Genomic DNA, 14,200 nt, shown 5'->3' with positions numbered 1-14,200 from the left:
CGTCTCCGCTCTCTCTCACGGTGCAGATAGTGTGTTGTTGAGGTATCTATCCAAGGAATGGTGTGTTGAGCTGGATGGTTCCTTCAACATTAGGTATATGGATTCGTACCATAGGCGGACTCCACGCCGCGAATGGTCACTCTTCCCGGTTTTGTTTGCCCTTCTGATGATGCAGCAGTCGAAACCGAGGAATTATAACCTTGTCACTCGAGTCCCCTTTCCATGCCTTCCTCCACACAGCTCGATCCTGCCAAAGTGACTACTAGCGAGGCCGCCAATAGATGCGATGCTCCAGAGTGTCTTCTGTTTCCCATCTTCAAAGACCGCTGTGTACGTGGTGTGGTGCTGCTTTCTGCTGCATCAGCATCATTGGATAGGAAGGATTGTTCTCGACTGGCTAGAGAATATATGAAATCCGTTGATTTGAAGTGGCATGATGATTTTTCCGTTCGTAGGACATTGGTTTGGATGTAGAACATCGTTGGAATTCTCGAGAGCCCAGATTGCGAGCTTTCCCGTCTCTGAGGCTCAATATCCGACTCGTTCCGCGGTTTTCATAATGAGTTGCTGAGTATTGGCGTACAGTACTGTAGAGTTATTCTTGATTGCGTGATGAATCGCGCACACTCTTTAGGTATCTTTTGCCTCGTGTTGCCTGTCGTTCTTTCTCTATCGTGTGTTGCTTTTTGCCAAATCCAAGTACATCAATAGGGGATCACTAACGACAGAGGCAAGGAATCAAGTATTAATATCAGTCTGCCACCCAAGACCGCTTGCTTCAAGTACTTACTGAATGTGCCATAACCTGGCTGAAATCCAACAGTCGTTATATACGGTACGATTGTTCAGAATCGGTGCGTGATTCTCAGATATGAATATCTCGAGAATGCTATGTCGTGATGTGGTTGGGTGATCATGCCGTGTGCCATACCGATGGCAGGAACTGAGTGAGGCATATTCGTCGTCGTTGTGTTCTAGGAGACCTTCGTTCAGTCAAAGGTAGACGGACTGTCCTATCGATTATATTTGCGCCGAACTGAGCCATCTGTGTTGATGATCTGATGAATCGCAGTCACTCTTTTGGTACCTTTCTCACTTTATTCCTTTGTCTCTTGTGTTTCGTTTGTCTAAACGATGTGCAGAAATTAAGGTCACTCTCACCCACGTAGATGAGAAAGCAGACTCGGGGAAATTGACATCAGTCTTACTGTCGGCATCTATCTCCTCTGATACTTGTGACATGCCGCATAACCTGCCATTGATCAACAGTTTTATTTCCCAGGTAAAGCGAGAATCTGGGACCGTCGTTTTTGGTCGACAAGAGGCGTCACCGTTGTTGCGTCTTCCATATAGGTACTGCTGAATGATTCACCCGTAGAAGATGCGTCAGATGGAGAGATAGGTAGATGCCAGTATGGCTGAGGACTACTGACTCTTGAGAAAGATGATGGATTCTGAAGCTACCTTTATATGCGTGGAGGTGCTGGAGGAGCAAGGACAAGTTGATACAGGGCAAACGTGAAAGAGTAGGCCTACAGAAAAGATACCGACACTGGAACAAATGAGGAATCCATTCATGTGAGGCAAGGTAGTAGTCCTGGATGAAACACAAACAGGCAGAGTCTCTTTGTCCAATACCTAGTCAGTCCACCATCCCCAAGAATCATGCCGTGATTGCTATCAAGCAAACGAGCAAGTTGAGGTGTTAGGGCAAGCGGTCATGTCATTGTCTCATTCCATCTATGGGTCTCGTTCAATCAAAGCAGCAGAGAGCAAGAAACAGTATCAGATGACCAGTGAGTCAGTCTCCGTTAGAGAGCAGCCATTAAACATTTCACAACATGACCAGACAAGATGAATCAGTAATAGAAGCCCTGTGTGAGTGTCATGACTCGTCAGAGGCGATGATTACGTACCAAGGTCGTTTCATACTGGAGTGTCTGAGAGTGCTTTCTGCACCGTCTGAAGTCGAAAGGTCATTCACTGCCTGGCACAGTAAAATACATATTCCATTCACCTCCAGTTCTACAAATGGATTATGATTACGCGTCCTGATTTCGGACTACAGAAGTTCCTCGTCACCATACTTTTTCGCGTACATTCCCAATGCTCGAATAGGCCAGTAGAACTTGTAGTTCGGGTACGAGATCATGCTGGTCAAGTAAGTCCCAAGTTTTGCGACTCAATCCCGGATTCTGGAACGTACCAAGACATATTGAAGACGCCCTCAATAGCCTCCTGGAGCCACTCTCCATTAGGTTGTTGGCGGGACATGATCAACTTGATTCCCCGGCGGATGACATCCTGGTCTGGATACTCTGCTTCCATCAGAGCCAGGCATGCCCAGGCAGTCTGTACCACCTGCGATTTCTCGTGCTGCACGTAGACATGCTTCTCACTGCTGAGATAGGACTCTCCCCAACCCCCATCTTCTTTCTGTTTGGACACCAGGAAATCGCAGCCACGCCGTGAGTACGCACTCGTGCTGTAGGTCTCCCCAACACTTTGCAAGCTTTCAAGTGCGAACATGGCTGCGTAAGTACAGCAAATTCCCCACGATCCATACCAGCTGCCGTCTTTCCTTTGAACACGTTTGATATAGGCAACGGCTTTGTGCTGGAGCAGCCTGGATCTCGTCGGCTCGGTAATCCGGGTACAGCTTGCTGAACAAGGACAGGGCAGCGACGGATGACGTGGTGCATTCAACATGATCGTAGCTGACCATGATACCTCCAAACACCTCTGCAGCATTAAGGCACTCCAAAAGTGGAGATCCGTGTCTCTTCTCATATTCGCTGAAGCCACCAATGTCGTTCTGCATCGGAAGAAGACAGTCCACCGAATTCTTCAATCTATCCAATGAAATCCTCTTGGGGAACCCATGCATCTCCTGCAACTGAAGCGTTGATCAGAGCCCCTCTGCTGTGCAGTCGCTGACCGTGTATCCTTGGAACTTGTTGCTAAATGGCCATGCCCCTTTCCGGTGTTGACGGTAGCATCTATCTTGGTCCGGAACGTTCTCACGAAGTTGATGGCTGTCAAGGAACTCCAAAGCCTTTTAAAGCATGGGCCGCCATCTCTCGTCATTTGCAAAGCCAGCCACAACAATGGCTTGGACGGCAAACGCCGTATCCCAGACTTGGGCGCCATTTGTGCCATTGCAAAGCATGCCTTCGTTTTTTACCCAGAGGTATTCATGGAGGGTCTCTCGGTGGGCTCGTACCGAGTAACTGCCTTCTCCATCGTAGATGTAGCAAGCGACAAAGTTCATTGCGTTGCTGACGGGTGCAAGTCCGGCATACAAAGTATTCTCGTCTTCCATCCGGATAAGTTCCCATACCCAGTCTTCGGCACGCTTAACCAAAGATTCCCAGCGAAGAAACGGAATCCACAAGGTGACTAGAATCCAGTTCAGCAGGTTGAGGATGAATGATTTCGAGTAGTAGTTGTCCTCGTTCGCGATCGATGTGCGATATGCTGCAAAGTCAATTGTATCGTATGGCTGCGTGTAGAGTTCTGCCCTCAGTTGCTCTGTAAGCGGATTGGGTGGTAAACTCCACCTCTTGGACCAGATGTAACTCGTGGGAAGAAAAACCATGCGGATCTGAATCCACCAGCGCCAGGGCGCAAAGGGCACCCAGTCAGGCAACAACCTTGGCGGATTTTAGCAGACATTGAGATAGCTTGGAAGAAAGTATCAAGACATACCAAAACTCTGGCGGGACGGGGTTGACACATTCCCATTCCATGACTCCCAGAACAGACAGCCAGAATTTGGCCCAGTGAGGTGCATATAACGCACCACCAAACTTTTGCAGAAGACCACGAGCCTTGACCATTCGTGGATCTTCTTCACTCACACCCAGCAGGCGAAGCGCAACGTAATTCATCGTCGTTCCAAATGCAGAACTGTGACCTTCGATGTGCAATCCCCAACCGCCATCGACAGGGTGCTGTCGAGCAAAGATATACCTCTTGATCTTGACTGCGTATTCGGGGGTACCGGCGTGTTGGTGACATACCAGGCAATGACGATTCCTGGGAGAAGAAACATTGGACCCCCATACTCACATGCCCAATGACCTGTGGGCATCTGGAGTTTGGAGAAGAAAGACAACCCATTCTCAGCTGCCTGGCGAGGGTGTTAGGCTTTGGCAGCTCTGGGAGGCCCTATATGAGATCTTAACAATGTACTTCGCTCAAAGTGATCAATTGCACTTTGACTAACCGTGGGAAGTCCTAAATGATATTTGTCACAGGTCGTTTGTGGCCATTTCTCGTTCTCTTCATCCAACTGGAGGTAGTAATGCCAAGTCAAACGTCCATCATTGTCGTGAAGCCTTCCATCTCGAGAAATTGGTCTTGTCGTCCCCATTGGCATCCCTGGACAGATGGCCATTTGCAGGCGTCTTCCAAGCGGAAATGATGGTCCCGTTGGCTTCTTTTGCCATTTTCAAAGCCACCTAGCCTACACACAAGAATGACTGCGATAGTACGGACTGAGGTACGCTTGTACAATTGAGCTCCCCGATGTTGGGAAAAGGAGACCGACCAGACAAACATTGCGAGTCACATGCTGATTTCAATGCTTCCACCTTACCGCTAGTCGCGAGTGATTCCGGCCAATATCCATGAACGATGCGAAGAGCGCTGGCTCTCGACTGCAACGTTCAGTGTCAGCCATGATTTGATATTTTTCATCCTCTCCTGTAACGATACACCGTAGTCCAAATCCATACAGACATCACGGAGGTCATGGAATAATGTACTTTTTTTTTGTCCCCTGTGATTTTAAGACCCGATTGTAGGAATTTCCGACATGCAAAAGGATGCCGGTTGTCGTCAGTACTGTACTTACCTGGCTACCATAGGTGGATGGAGTACTCCGTATACGGAGTACCTCCTACGCTAAACCAAATACATACTAGTGCAATCTTGGCACTTGGTAGGTATCCACTTGTCACGTGGTTTCCAAAGGTTCGGCATCCGCAGAGACCACTGGCGCAATTCTATCTGATGTGCAAGGCCAACAGCTGGACCAGCAACATTCATTCCATTCAAAGAACACCGATTGCGGTGCAAGCGCGACAGAAACAGACGAAAACAACCGAATTCGAAAATGGGGCGCGCATTAGCAAGATTTGCCAGACGCTACAAGTATCCAAAAGATTGGGTACCGGCCACCGCGCCTTTGCATATGCGGAAACAAATCTTTCTGTCCGTGAACCTTTCCGCCCTTCGACAACCATTGTTCCATTGAGAGGAAGGGAAGAGTCGACTAACTATTAGGGCCAGGCCTGACTTCGTCATTGCATTGATCCGAACACCATTTTTGCCGCCGCGGTTTGCATCGTTCTACGTCCCGCTGCATTTCAACAAGCTCGATATGAAGGACTACATGAAGCGCGTGTACAACGTGGACGTGATCCGGGTGCGGAGCTACATTGAGCAGCAAAAAGTCACGCGGGAGCGGCGGGATGGTCGGCCCGGGTACGGTCCCTTGCGGCGGCCGCAATCCAAGAAGCGCATGACGATTGAGATGACGGAGCCGTTTGTTTGGCCGGATCCGCCAAAGGATATGTCTCCGTATGTACCCCCCTTTTCATCGTATTTGATTTTGGGCTGTGCTGATGGGTACTTTTAGATGGGAGAAAGATCAATTCCACAAGGCGGCCAAGTTCCAAAGAGAAATGTCCGAGAAGATGCAGCCCCAAGCCACGCTCAAACCCGACGAGGAGGACCGAGAAGCATACGCCAAGCAGGCTAAGGAGTTGCTAGAAGGGAAAGCCGTCTGGAGACCGACCTGGCAGGCTCTGGGTCTGAACTACAATCGTCCAAATGTTGCCTCGTTGACCAAGCCAAAGTCATGATACGCAGTTCTGGTTCCCCTTCCCGTGTATTATTAGATATGGTATGGATTCGTTGATTTTGCATTCATACATACACCCGAAAATATCATGTTAAGTCATGTATAGAATGGGAGGATATATATGATGTACATCACAGCCGACTCTCAAACACCTCCAAATGCTGCTGGCCAGGGAAATGTGCATTGGGCCAGACAACGCGGATCGCTTCCCAAATATGCCTGAAAAGATCCCCGTTAGCAAATAATCCAATGACAGGAACCCGGAGGGAACATACTTGACGTAGATAATCTCGAGACCGTCTTTTACCTCCCTCGGCACATCTCGCACATCCTTGCGGTTTGCATACGGGAGAAGCACCGTCTTCACACCCGCACGCAAGGCCCCAATGAGCTTCTCCTTGATGCCGCCGACCGGCATCACGCGGCCGCGCAGAGAGACCTCGCCCGTCATGGCGATCTGCGGCGGTACGGCTTTGCCCGAGAAAAGCGAGATGAGAGCAATGGTGTGCGCGAGACCGGCCGACGGGCCGTCCTTGGGGATCGCCCCCGATGGACAGTGCACGTGGATGCTGCGGTTGCGCATGATGTCCTCGTTCGGGTCGTGGCTCAGTCCCAGGTCGAATGCGTGCGCTTTGACCCACGTCAGAGCCACTTCCACCGACTCCTTCAGCACATCTCCCAGCTTGCCCGTCAGGTGCACCCGTCCGTTGCCAGGCATGTCCGCCACTTCGATGAACAGGATGCTGCCCTGCCCGCCGGTCGAGTACGCCACCAGCCCCGTCACAATGCCTGGTCGTGATGACTTCTCCGCGATCTCCTCGTCGAACCGCTCGATGCCCAGGATCTCCTCCAGGTCATGCAATGTCACCCGAGGATCGTACGAATCCGCCCTGCTGCCGTCCTTGGCCTCTGCGTATTGCACTGCCTTGTATCGGCAAACGGATCCAATCTCCCTCTCAAGATTGCGCACCCCGGACTCCCGTGTGTACGCCATGATGATCTTGTCAATCACCTCGTCTGACATGACCACTTGGCCATCTGCGAGGCCATTGCTCCGGATCTGCTTGGGGAGCAGGTGCCGTCTCGCAATGTGTCGCTTTTCCAGCGTCGTGTATCCGGCCAACGTGATCGTCTCCATACGATCGAGCAACGGCGCCGGGATGGTGTCCAACGAGTTCGCCGTCGCAATGAAGACCACCTTGCTCAGATCAATGGGAATGTTCACGTAATGGTCCATGAAAGAATGGTTCTGCTCTGGATCCAGCACCTCAAGCATGGCGGCCGACGGATCGCCGTGGAAGTTGGCACCTCCAACCTTGTCGATCTCGTCAAGGAGGAACACGGGGTTGGCTACGCCTACTTTCTTCAGCCCGTTCACGATCAGGCCGGGCATTGCGGCAACATAGGTTCGGCGGTGGCCGCGAATCTCTGCCTCATCTCGAACACCACCGAGCGAGATGCGGTGGAACTTCCGGCCCAGAGACGTCGCTATGGACTTGGCTAGGCTGGTCTTTCCCGTCCCTGGAGGGCCAACCAGAAGCAGAATAGGCGACTTGTCAACCATTCGTTTGGTCTTCAGCATTTGCAGCCGGGCCTCCAAGGCTTCCTTGTCAACATCCGGAACCGCAGAGGAGTCTTTGTCCAAGGCATCTAACTTCTCGGAGATCTCCGAAATCTCGCGATCGGTATCCTTGTTGGCCGATTGCTTTAGCTTCAAGACTGCGAGATACTCGAGCAATCGCTTCTTAATCTTCTCCAGCCCGTAATGATCATCGTCGAGCTGTTTCCGAGCATGCTTCAACGTCTCGGGTCCAAGCTGGTCCTCGGTGACTTTGGACCATGGAATGTCCGCTAGATTCTCCAGGTATGTGCGGCACACGCCATACTCCGCATTGGCTGGGTTCATCTTGCGTAGCCGCTTAAGTTCCCGATCTGCAACCTTGCGGGCCTCTGGACTGAGTTGCGCCTCATTCAGTCTCTGCTCAAGTTCATCGACCTCGTTGGCCTCCTTGTCGTCTTCACCGCCGCCAGCGGCACCGGCGGGTGTGATGGTCGGCATGCCAACCAGAGAGCGCCGTCTGGGGTCAAGCTGACCAATGCCAAATGGTCCATTCATCGGGATCTCGGTTGACGTGATTGAGGTGATTCTCATGTTCCCTTTGAGATTCTTAACCTGCCGATCCAACAGCTCGATGACCAGTTCTAGACGGTCCTTGACGTCAAACGAGGCGAGAACCCGTAGCTTCTCTTCGAAAGTCGAATCCACTACGTCTGCCATGAAATCCGCAAGCTTCCCGGCTTCGGCGACATCTGTACGGGTGATGAAGACTTCAAACCTGCGCGCAACGGTGGGGGACAGATTTGATGACGTCGTAGGGAAAAGAGCAACGAGTCGTAGAAGGGCAAGAAGCTCTTTCGACAGCTGCTTCAGGTGCTGGAAGAGTTCTGCGACTTCGGTGTCCGATTCTGCAGATGGAACTGCATCAGTTGAAGTCAGTCATGATACTGACGACGCTAGGCTCAAGGGGAAGGATTCCTCTTACCTGGTTCATTGTACAGTTGCACTTCAGCCTCAAAGAATGGGCGATCTCGGAAAACCTTGACGACGGTCATTCGCTGCACACCGGTCACCAGAAGATAGGGCTCCGAGTGAATACGACGCTGGAGCCCGACGATCTTGGCCACGGTTCCATATCGAAACAAATCATCCTTCCGAGCCTGGCCGGCATCCACAACGTCATCAATATCCGAATCAGTTTGGCCGTCATCGATCAAATGTCGTCCATCTTTGGACAGGCGAGGAGACGCCAATGGCACGCAGCCGATAGAGATGGAACTAAGGTCACGTTTATTGCGGTTGAGTAACGTAGACAGGAGATTCGCGAGGTCAGGACGGTTCGTCAGAGGAATGCGGAGGGTCAGCCCTGGCAACAGGACCGTGTCCCGTGCCAGCGGTACTAAAGGCAACTTCGTTGTTTTGGTGCTGCTCGAGCCCATGACGAAGCACCTTCGGCTAGAATCAAGCGGCAAAGAGGGAGCTAGAGCGGTGAGAACGAGCTTCGAGAAGATCAGAAGTATGAGGGACAGAAATGAGGAGAAACTTGGAGTGAGGAGAAGAGCTGGTCGGAATGATTGTTGTCACGATCTCCAAATGGCGGAGAGGGTTCGATAATGCGGAGATGAGGATGCGCAATATGCCGAGGTCTAGAAGGCAATCGAACCGCCAACACCCGATCACAGGAAGTCTAATCGCAGGTCACGGAGCCGCTACTGGCAGCGCTCACGGATTCAGCATCACAAGCGGATCGTGGAAACAATGCCCGATGCAGAACATCGACGAGTATCACGCTATGACAGCTCCAGGTTATCGATCAGAGGCTGGTAACTTGATAAGTAGTTATCATCAGATAGAAGTTACGAAAGTTATATCGGGATACTCCGTCCTCCAATTAGGTTTCTCAATCATGTGATTCTCGTCTCAATCAACAACTGCTCCGATTCTGCTGCTGCAATGGCCACGGTAACGCCCGCATCCATTCCTTCGGCGCCGAGGACGTCATTCAATGTCGGCACGCGCCGATCCAAACTCGCCCTCGCCCAAACCGAACTCGTGGTGGAGGCGCTGAAGAAAGCCTACCCCGAACGCCAATTCAACGTCATCGCAAGAGACACGGCGGGGGACCGTGACCAGACCACCGCATTCAAGGACTTTACAACGAAGAATTTATGGACGCAGGAGTTTGAAGAGTCCCTTGTCAAGGGCGAGCTTGATTTCATTGTCCATTCGCTCAAAGGTGCGAGGATCTCTGAATTCGAAACTCAAGCTTTCATATCGCTAAGGAAGAACCTTTCACAGATGTCCCAACCTTGCTACCTCCTAAATGTGCCCTCGGTGGCGTGATGAAGCGCGAAGATCCCCGCGACGTTCTGGTTATGAAACAAGGTCTGCCGTACCGGTCGCTGGATGAACTCCCCGCCGGCTCCGTGGTGGGCACCTCGTCGATTCGGCGAACTGCTCAATTAGCCCAACGATATCCTCATTTAAAAGTCGAGAGCACCCGCGGCAATCTCGGCACCCGCCTAGCCAAGCTGGACGCCCCAGATGGGCGCTACACGTGTCTGATCCTCGCTGCGGCGGGGTTGCTACGGCTCGGTCTCGGCGATCGCATCACCCAGTACCTCGACTCGACCAATGGCAAAATGCTGTATGCCGTTGGGCAGGGCGCGATTGGGATCGAGATCCGCGAGGATGACAACATCGTGCTGGAGATGCTCGACAAGATCGGTGACAAGGAGACGCTGCTGGCCACGCTGGCCGAACGGAGTCTGCTACGTACGCTGGAAGGCGGCTGCAGCGCCCCGCTCGGTGTGGAGTCGCAGTGGTTGCCGCGAGAAGGTGGTGCGCCGAAGCTACGGATGCGTGCAATCGTCGTTGCAGTCGATGGCTCTCGCAGCGCAGAGGCAGAGGTCGAGGGTGAAGTACAGGACAGCCGGTCGGCTGAGGCCTTTGGCTTGGAGGTGGCGAAGGAATTGGTCGCCCAGGGAGCAGGAGCCATCTTGGACGAAATCAAGCGAAGCAAGATCACGTCGTAAACACCAGGCTAACATCTAACACTAAAGCTCGGATGTGGATGTCGACGTGGAGATGCTGGTCCTCTCCACTCTGTGAAAAGTACTCCGTTTTGTAGTACCCAGTGGTAAAGGCGTCAAAACAGAGACGGAGTTGAACGTGTCATTACTACATTACGCGTTTGTTTCAGAAAAATATATTACTCTCCGACTCTTATCCTCTATTCAGTGTGTTCCCCGATCCTCGGGGGTTCTCTTCCTTAAATTCATCCCAGGCCCGTGCCTTCATTGTCTCTTCATCAGCTTTTTCCATGTCATCCTCGTCAATTTCCGGAGGAGGTTGGTTGTTTCCTCCCTCGATGATGCCGCCACGTTTTCTCTCTTCCTCCAGGTACTCCTCAATTGTCATGGTGGGGAGGTTATGACCTGGTCTGAAGACGCCCTGTCTCAATTGAGTGCGGCGATCAGTCAGTGTGAACGGCTGCAGAGGCTTTCCGTCTTTGCTGAGGAGCGGCCCCAGCTTCCCACCGGATAACAGTTGGGCAACGGGCGGGTCCAGTCGCTCCGAGTAGCCCGATTTGTCAGTCTGGTTACGTTGCCTCGATTCTTCAGGAGCCGGGCGCTCTGGCGGCCTTGGGGCGTTCTTCATCTGCACTAGCATGGATAACTCTTGAGATATCATATCCAGCGATTGGTAGGTCTGGTGCGTGAAAAGATTGATTTCTGCCAGATACAATTGCCGCGTGGCATCGTCGTCAGCCTGCAGTTGCGATTGCTGTTGTGAGAGATACTGCGTGACTGAGTCAGAACCCAATCGTCAACAAGTGAGAACTCCGATTAAACCAATCGGTACCTCGAGCTTCTGTTTCAGTTCCTTCTCTTCGCGAAACCGTGCAACCTTGACCTCCCGACGGTGTGCGGCATCACTTTGGGATGCCAGGGTGAACGATGTAGGATTTTCCTGATAGCGTTCAAAAAGTTTGCGGTCGTTGGCGGACAGGAGGTCATAGTGATCCAGTCGGGTGAGATATTTCTCGTACTCGCCGAGGACACGTCGAAGAAGCGACTCTCTATCCGTAGCGGAAGATCGCTGCAGCACTTCCGCCAGAAGATAGTCCACCGTCAGAAGTCTTCAGCCCCGCAGCGTCACCAAGATCAATGGATTAGTTTCGTTCGCCCAATGACAGACTGTTTGCAAATGGACCGGACCGTACTGCAAATCTGTCGTCGCAATATCTTCCAGTCCCTCGTTAGTGCTGAATACGGAAGCCCGGCTGACCAGGTTCTGGCATTCTTCGAATTTGGCGATGGCTGTCGCGACCTTTTCCTGATACGACTCGTTGGTAGGATCGGGATTCTCCTCTACGTCAGCCTTCAGAGCTTTAGCCTCCAAGAAGAGGGCCCGAAGACTTTGTTCTTGCTCCGTCATGGTGCAAGGGAATGTTATGGGAGCGACTAATCGAGTGATAGGGTGCGGAGAGACAGACGTGAAATCTGAAACTGCATCTGCACCTCATTTGTTTAGCTAAGTCATGCAAGTCACGTGATACCATATTAGAGTACACGTGATTAGGGTTTGCTGACTAAGGTTATCAACCCTTTTTCTGGGACTCGAGTCATTTCATACATAGTTCCAGCGTCTTGGCATGGCAGGTTGTCATTCCAAAATTTCAAATGACAAGCCGAAATGACAATGACTTGTCGGTAATTTGAAATGACATGAAATGACAGAAATGACACCATCCCTACTCGTAGTCTGGACTCTGTATGGCCATGGCGATCGGTGGGGCGAGGAACGGCGAGTCGCCGGCGGCAGGATTGCTTGCATAGAAAATCGGAGTTAGTTAGGTAGACCTGACAGTATTTAATTGGGCATTTGAGTCTGTCCGTGAGCGTAGCCGCCATATCCTTGTCCGTCTTCACTTGTTTTGTCCGAATGTTGGTCACCTGAGCTCATCAATGGCAGCAGCAAGTTTGTTGAGGGCTTCATCTGAACGGATGGAAACCTGATCTCATCACCCTGACAAGGTCAAGAGCCCCTGTCGCTGCATCTAGGACCGACCGTGAGCCTGCAACGGAGTACTATTTCGGAGACAGCATCATATCGATGCGTTGCTATATGCCTCCAAGCCTTGATGCTCAGCACACATGCTAGGAACTCGAGGTACTATTGCATTTCTCTTGGGGGGCCAAAAGACGCAACAGAACCAAAAGAATCGGCCATCTCAAGACGAAGACCAGGGTTTCGATTCGGAGAAAACTCAGTCCTGTACTAGTATTACACATCGAATGCTTTTCGTACCTATGTAGCCGCTTTCTGTATTGTTCTGCTCGACTCCGATGCTCTTCTGTTCAGCCTTTGTCCCTCTTTCTCCCAAAAGAAACGCTTAGCGCCGTTACTTGGGAAGATATCTCAGATACGGGAGTATCAGGCTTTAGCTTAGCGCGTTTAAAATGTCCGGAAGTAGTAGTACTTCTAAGGGCCGGCTCCCTTTCAACTCCATGTTATTGACGCAGTATATACATACTTAGGTGGTGGCGAAGCATGCACCTTCAGACATTCAAGGATTGTGTCCTTTCAATCTAGTATACCCGAGCCTATTTTGTATCATATATTCCGAGCTTTTGTATTTACTCCGTCTCTTTACTGTCTCTGCCATGGACGTTGTTGCCGCTGCAGCAAGCGTGGGTAGTCTCATTCAACTTTCGGACAGAATCCTCGAAATTTGCGGAGGCTACATCAGCAAAGTAAAAGATGCGAAGGGGGAAATTCTCCAACTCACGCAAAAAATTGAGACCCTTCAGAAAACACTGCAAGCGCTTTACAACCTTCTTCAAGACAAGAAGCACGCACCCTATTCTATAGGCGCTCAAGAGTTAGCCAACGATGTCACGAGATGTCAGTCGACCTTCAAAGGCCTGAAGGAGAAGATCGATCCAGTGTTACCTCGAAACAAGACGAAGATGCAAAAACTTCGCATGCTCAAATGGCAATTGAAACGCCGCAAGGTAGTCGAAGCCAATGAAGCTGTCAATTACTACTAGTCATGCTTTCATGTTGCTTTACGTAATTTCGAAGCGTCTGTGGAAGAGGACAATGGCTATGTTTTCGTGGTGTGAAGACGCTATGGCTTCCTCCAGAGTATCGTCCTCAATGTTTGGCACTGAGAGACGATGATACACTTGCCTTGGGTCATGCATCCATCCGGCAAATTACCATCATGTCATTCCGATTCTGACATCGATTAACTGCCTCGGAAGATATATCTAAGTATGGCAGAGTCTTGTTAGTGTTACCAATTCATATATGTACCTTGGGCCTATTTGTACGACTGGAGAAGATTTCATGCAAGCTTCCGTTGATACTTCCAGTCACGCTCATAGGAAATTATTTCCACACCTCAGCACTAGACTCTGTAACTTAGCAAACCAACGATAAAACAAGAGTCAGCTTCAAAACAACAACCAAAGCATGAGCATGGAGAGTACCTGAAACTTGCTACCGGGAAAACGATCATCAAATATTAATGTCGCATGCGCACGGGAGAATTTGATGAAAGATCTGCGACTTGACTGACAGCGACAAAACGCCACAGCGGAGGCATATTCACTGTTTCTACATGTATCAGACCTGAGGGGGTGCAAACAGACATCCACGGTCGCATCTTCTCCTACCACTCTTGGACCCTTTCTGGTTTCGTCTCATGTTCATTTCTGCAGACTGCCCAGGATCAAGACTCTCGACTGAAGTGCTCCTACAAT

The 14,200-nt window shown here is 51.0% G+C and overlaps 7 protein-coding genes across 7 annotated transcripts; 2 read left to right on the top strand and 5 right to left on the bottom strand.

Moving 5' to 3' along the window:
- Nucleotides 1–2,062: 2,062 nt before the first annotated feature.
- Nucleotides 2,063–2,529, bottom strand: VTN31DRAFT_4430 (uncharacterized protein; the record flags this gene model as incomplete). The annotated part of the gene is made up of 2 exons (XM_069404818.1): nt 2,063–2,153; nt 2,207–2,529. The coding sequence occupies 2 exons, from the start codon at nt 2,527–2,529 to the stop codon at nt 2,063–2,065; spliced, it is 414 nt and encodes a 137-aa protein (XP_069261753.1).
- Nucleotides 2,530–3,058: 529 nt separating this feature from the next.
- Nucleotides 3,059–3,839, bottom strand: VTN31DRAFT_4429 (uncharacterized protein; the record flags this gene model as incomplete). Its single annotated transcript, XM_069404816.1, has 2 exons — nt 3,059–3,653; nt 3,709–3,839. The coding sequence occupies 2 exons, from the start codon at nt 3,837–3,839 to the stop codon at nt 3,059–3,061; spliced, it is 726 nt and encodes a 241-aa protein (XP_069261752.1).
- Nucleotides 3,840–3,852: 13 nt separating this feature from the next.
- Nucleotides 3,853–4,399, bottom strand: VTN31DRAFT_4428 (uncharacterized protein; the record flags this gene model as incomplete). The annotated part of the gene is made up of 2 exons (XM_069404815.1): nt 3,853–4,170; nt 4,229–4,399. 2 exons carry the CDS (start codon nt 4,397–4,399, stop codon nt 3,853–3,855), a joined length of 489 nt encoding a protein of 162 aa, XP_069261751.1.
- A 720-nt stretch (nt 4,400–5,119) lies between these two features.
- VTN31DRAFT_4427 (mitochondrial 54S ribosomal protein uL23m) lies at nt 5,120–5,870 on the top strand (the record flags this gene model as incomplete). The annotated part of the gene is made up of 3 exons (XM_069404814.1): nt 5,120–5,217; nt 5,296–5,586; nt 5,645–5,870. 3 exons carry the CDS (start codon nt 5,120–5,122, stop codon nt 5,868–5,870), a joined length of 615 nt encoding a protein of 204 aa, XP_069261750.1.
- Nucleotides 5,871–6,000: 130 nt separating this feature from the next.
- On the bottom strand, nt 6,001–8,866 carry VTN31DRAFT_4426 (uncharacterized protein; the record flags this gene model as incomplete). The annotated part of the gene is made up of 3 exons (XM_069404813.1): nt 6,001–6,088; nt 6,145–8,347; nt 8,413–8,866. 3 exons carry the CDS (start codon nt 8,864–8,866, stop codon nt 6,001–6,003), a joined length of 2,745 nt encoding a protein of 914 aa, XP_069261749.1.
- Nucleotides 8,867–9,380: 514 nt separating this feature from the next.
- Nucleotides 9,381–10,462, top strand: VTN31DRAFT_4425 (uncharacterized protein; the record flags this gene model as incomplete). The annotated part of the gene is made up of 2 exons (XM_069404812.1): nt 9,381–9,663; nt 9,726–10,462. 2 exons carry the CDS (start codon nt 9,381–9,383, stop codon nt 10,460–10,462), a joined length of 1,020 nt encoding a protein of 339 aa, XP_069261748.1.
- Nucleotides 10,463–10,652: 190 nt separating this feature from the next.
- VTN31DRAFT_4424 (uncharacterized protein) lies at nt 10,653–11,867 on the bottom strand (the record flags this gene model as incomplete). Its single annotated transcript, XM_069404811.1, has 3 exons — nt 10,653–11,228; nt 11,292–11,568; nt 11,653–11,867. The coding sequence occupies 3 exons, from the start codon at nt 11,865–11,867 to the stop codon at nt 10,653–10,655; spliced, it is 1,068 nt and encodes a 355-aa protein (XP_069261747.1).
- Between the last annotated feature and the right edge of the window lie 2,333 nt (nt 11,868–14,200).

This window comes from Thermomyces dupontii (genome assembly GCF_041956625.1).
Source record: "Thermomyces dupontii strain NRRL 2155 unplaced genomic scaffold VTN31scaffold_3, whole genome shotgun sequence".
In the NCBI taxonomy this organism is placed as follows: Eukaryota; Fungi; Ascomycota; class Eurotiomycetes; order Eurotiales; family Trichocomaceae; genus Thermomyces; species Thermomyces dupontii.
Note: the sequence above shows the minus strand (reverse complement) of the source record. Positions and strands in the feature narration are given on the sequence as shown.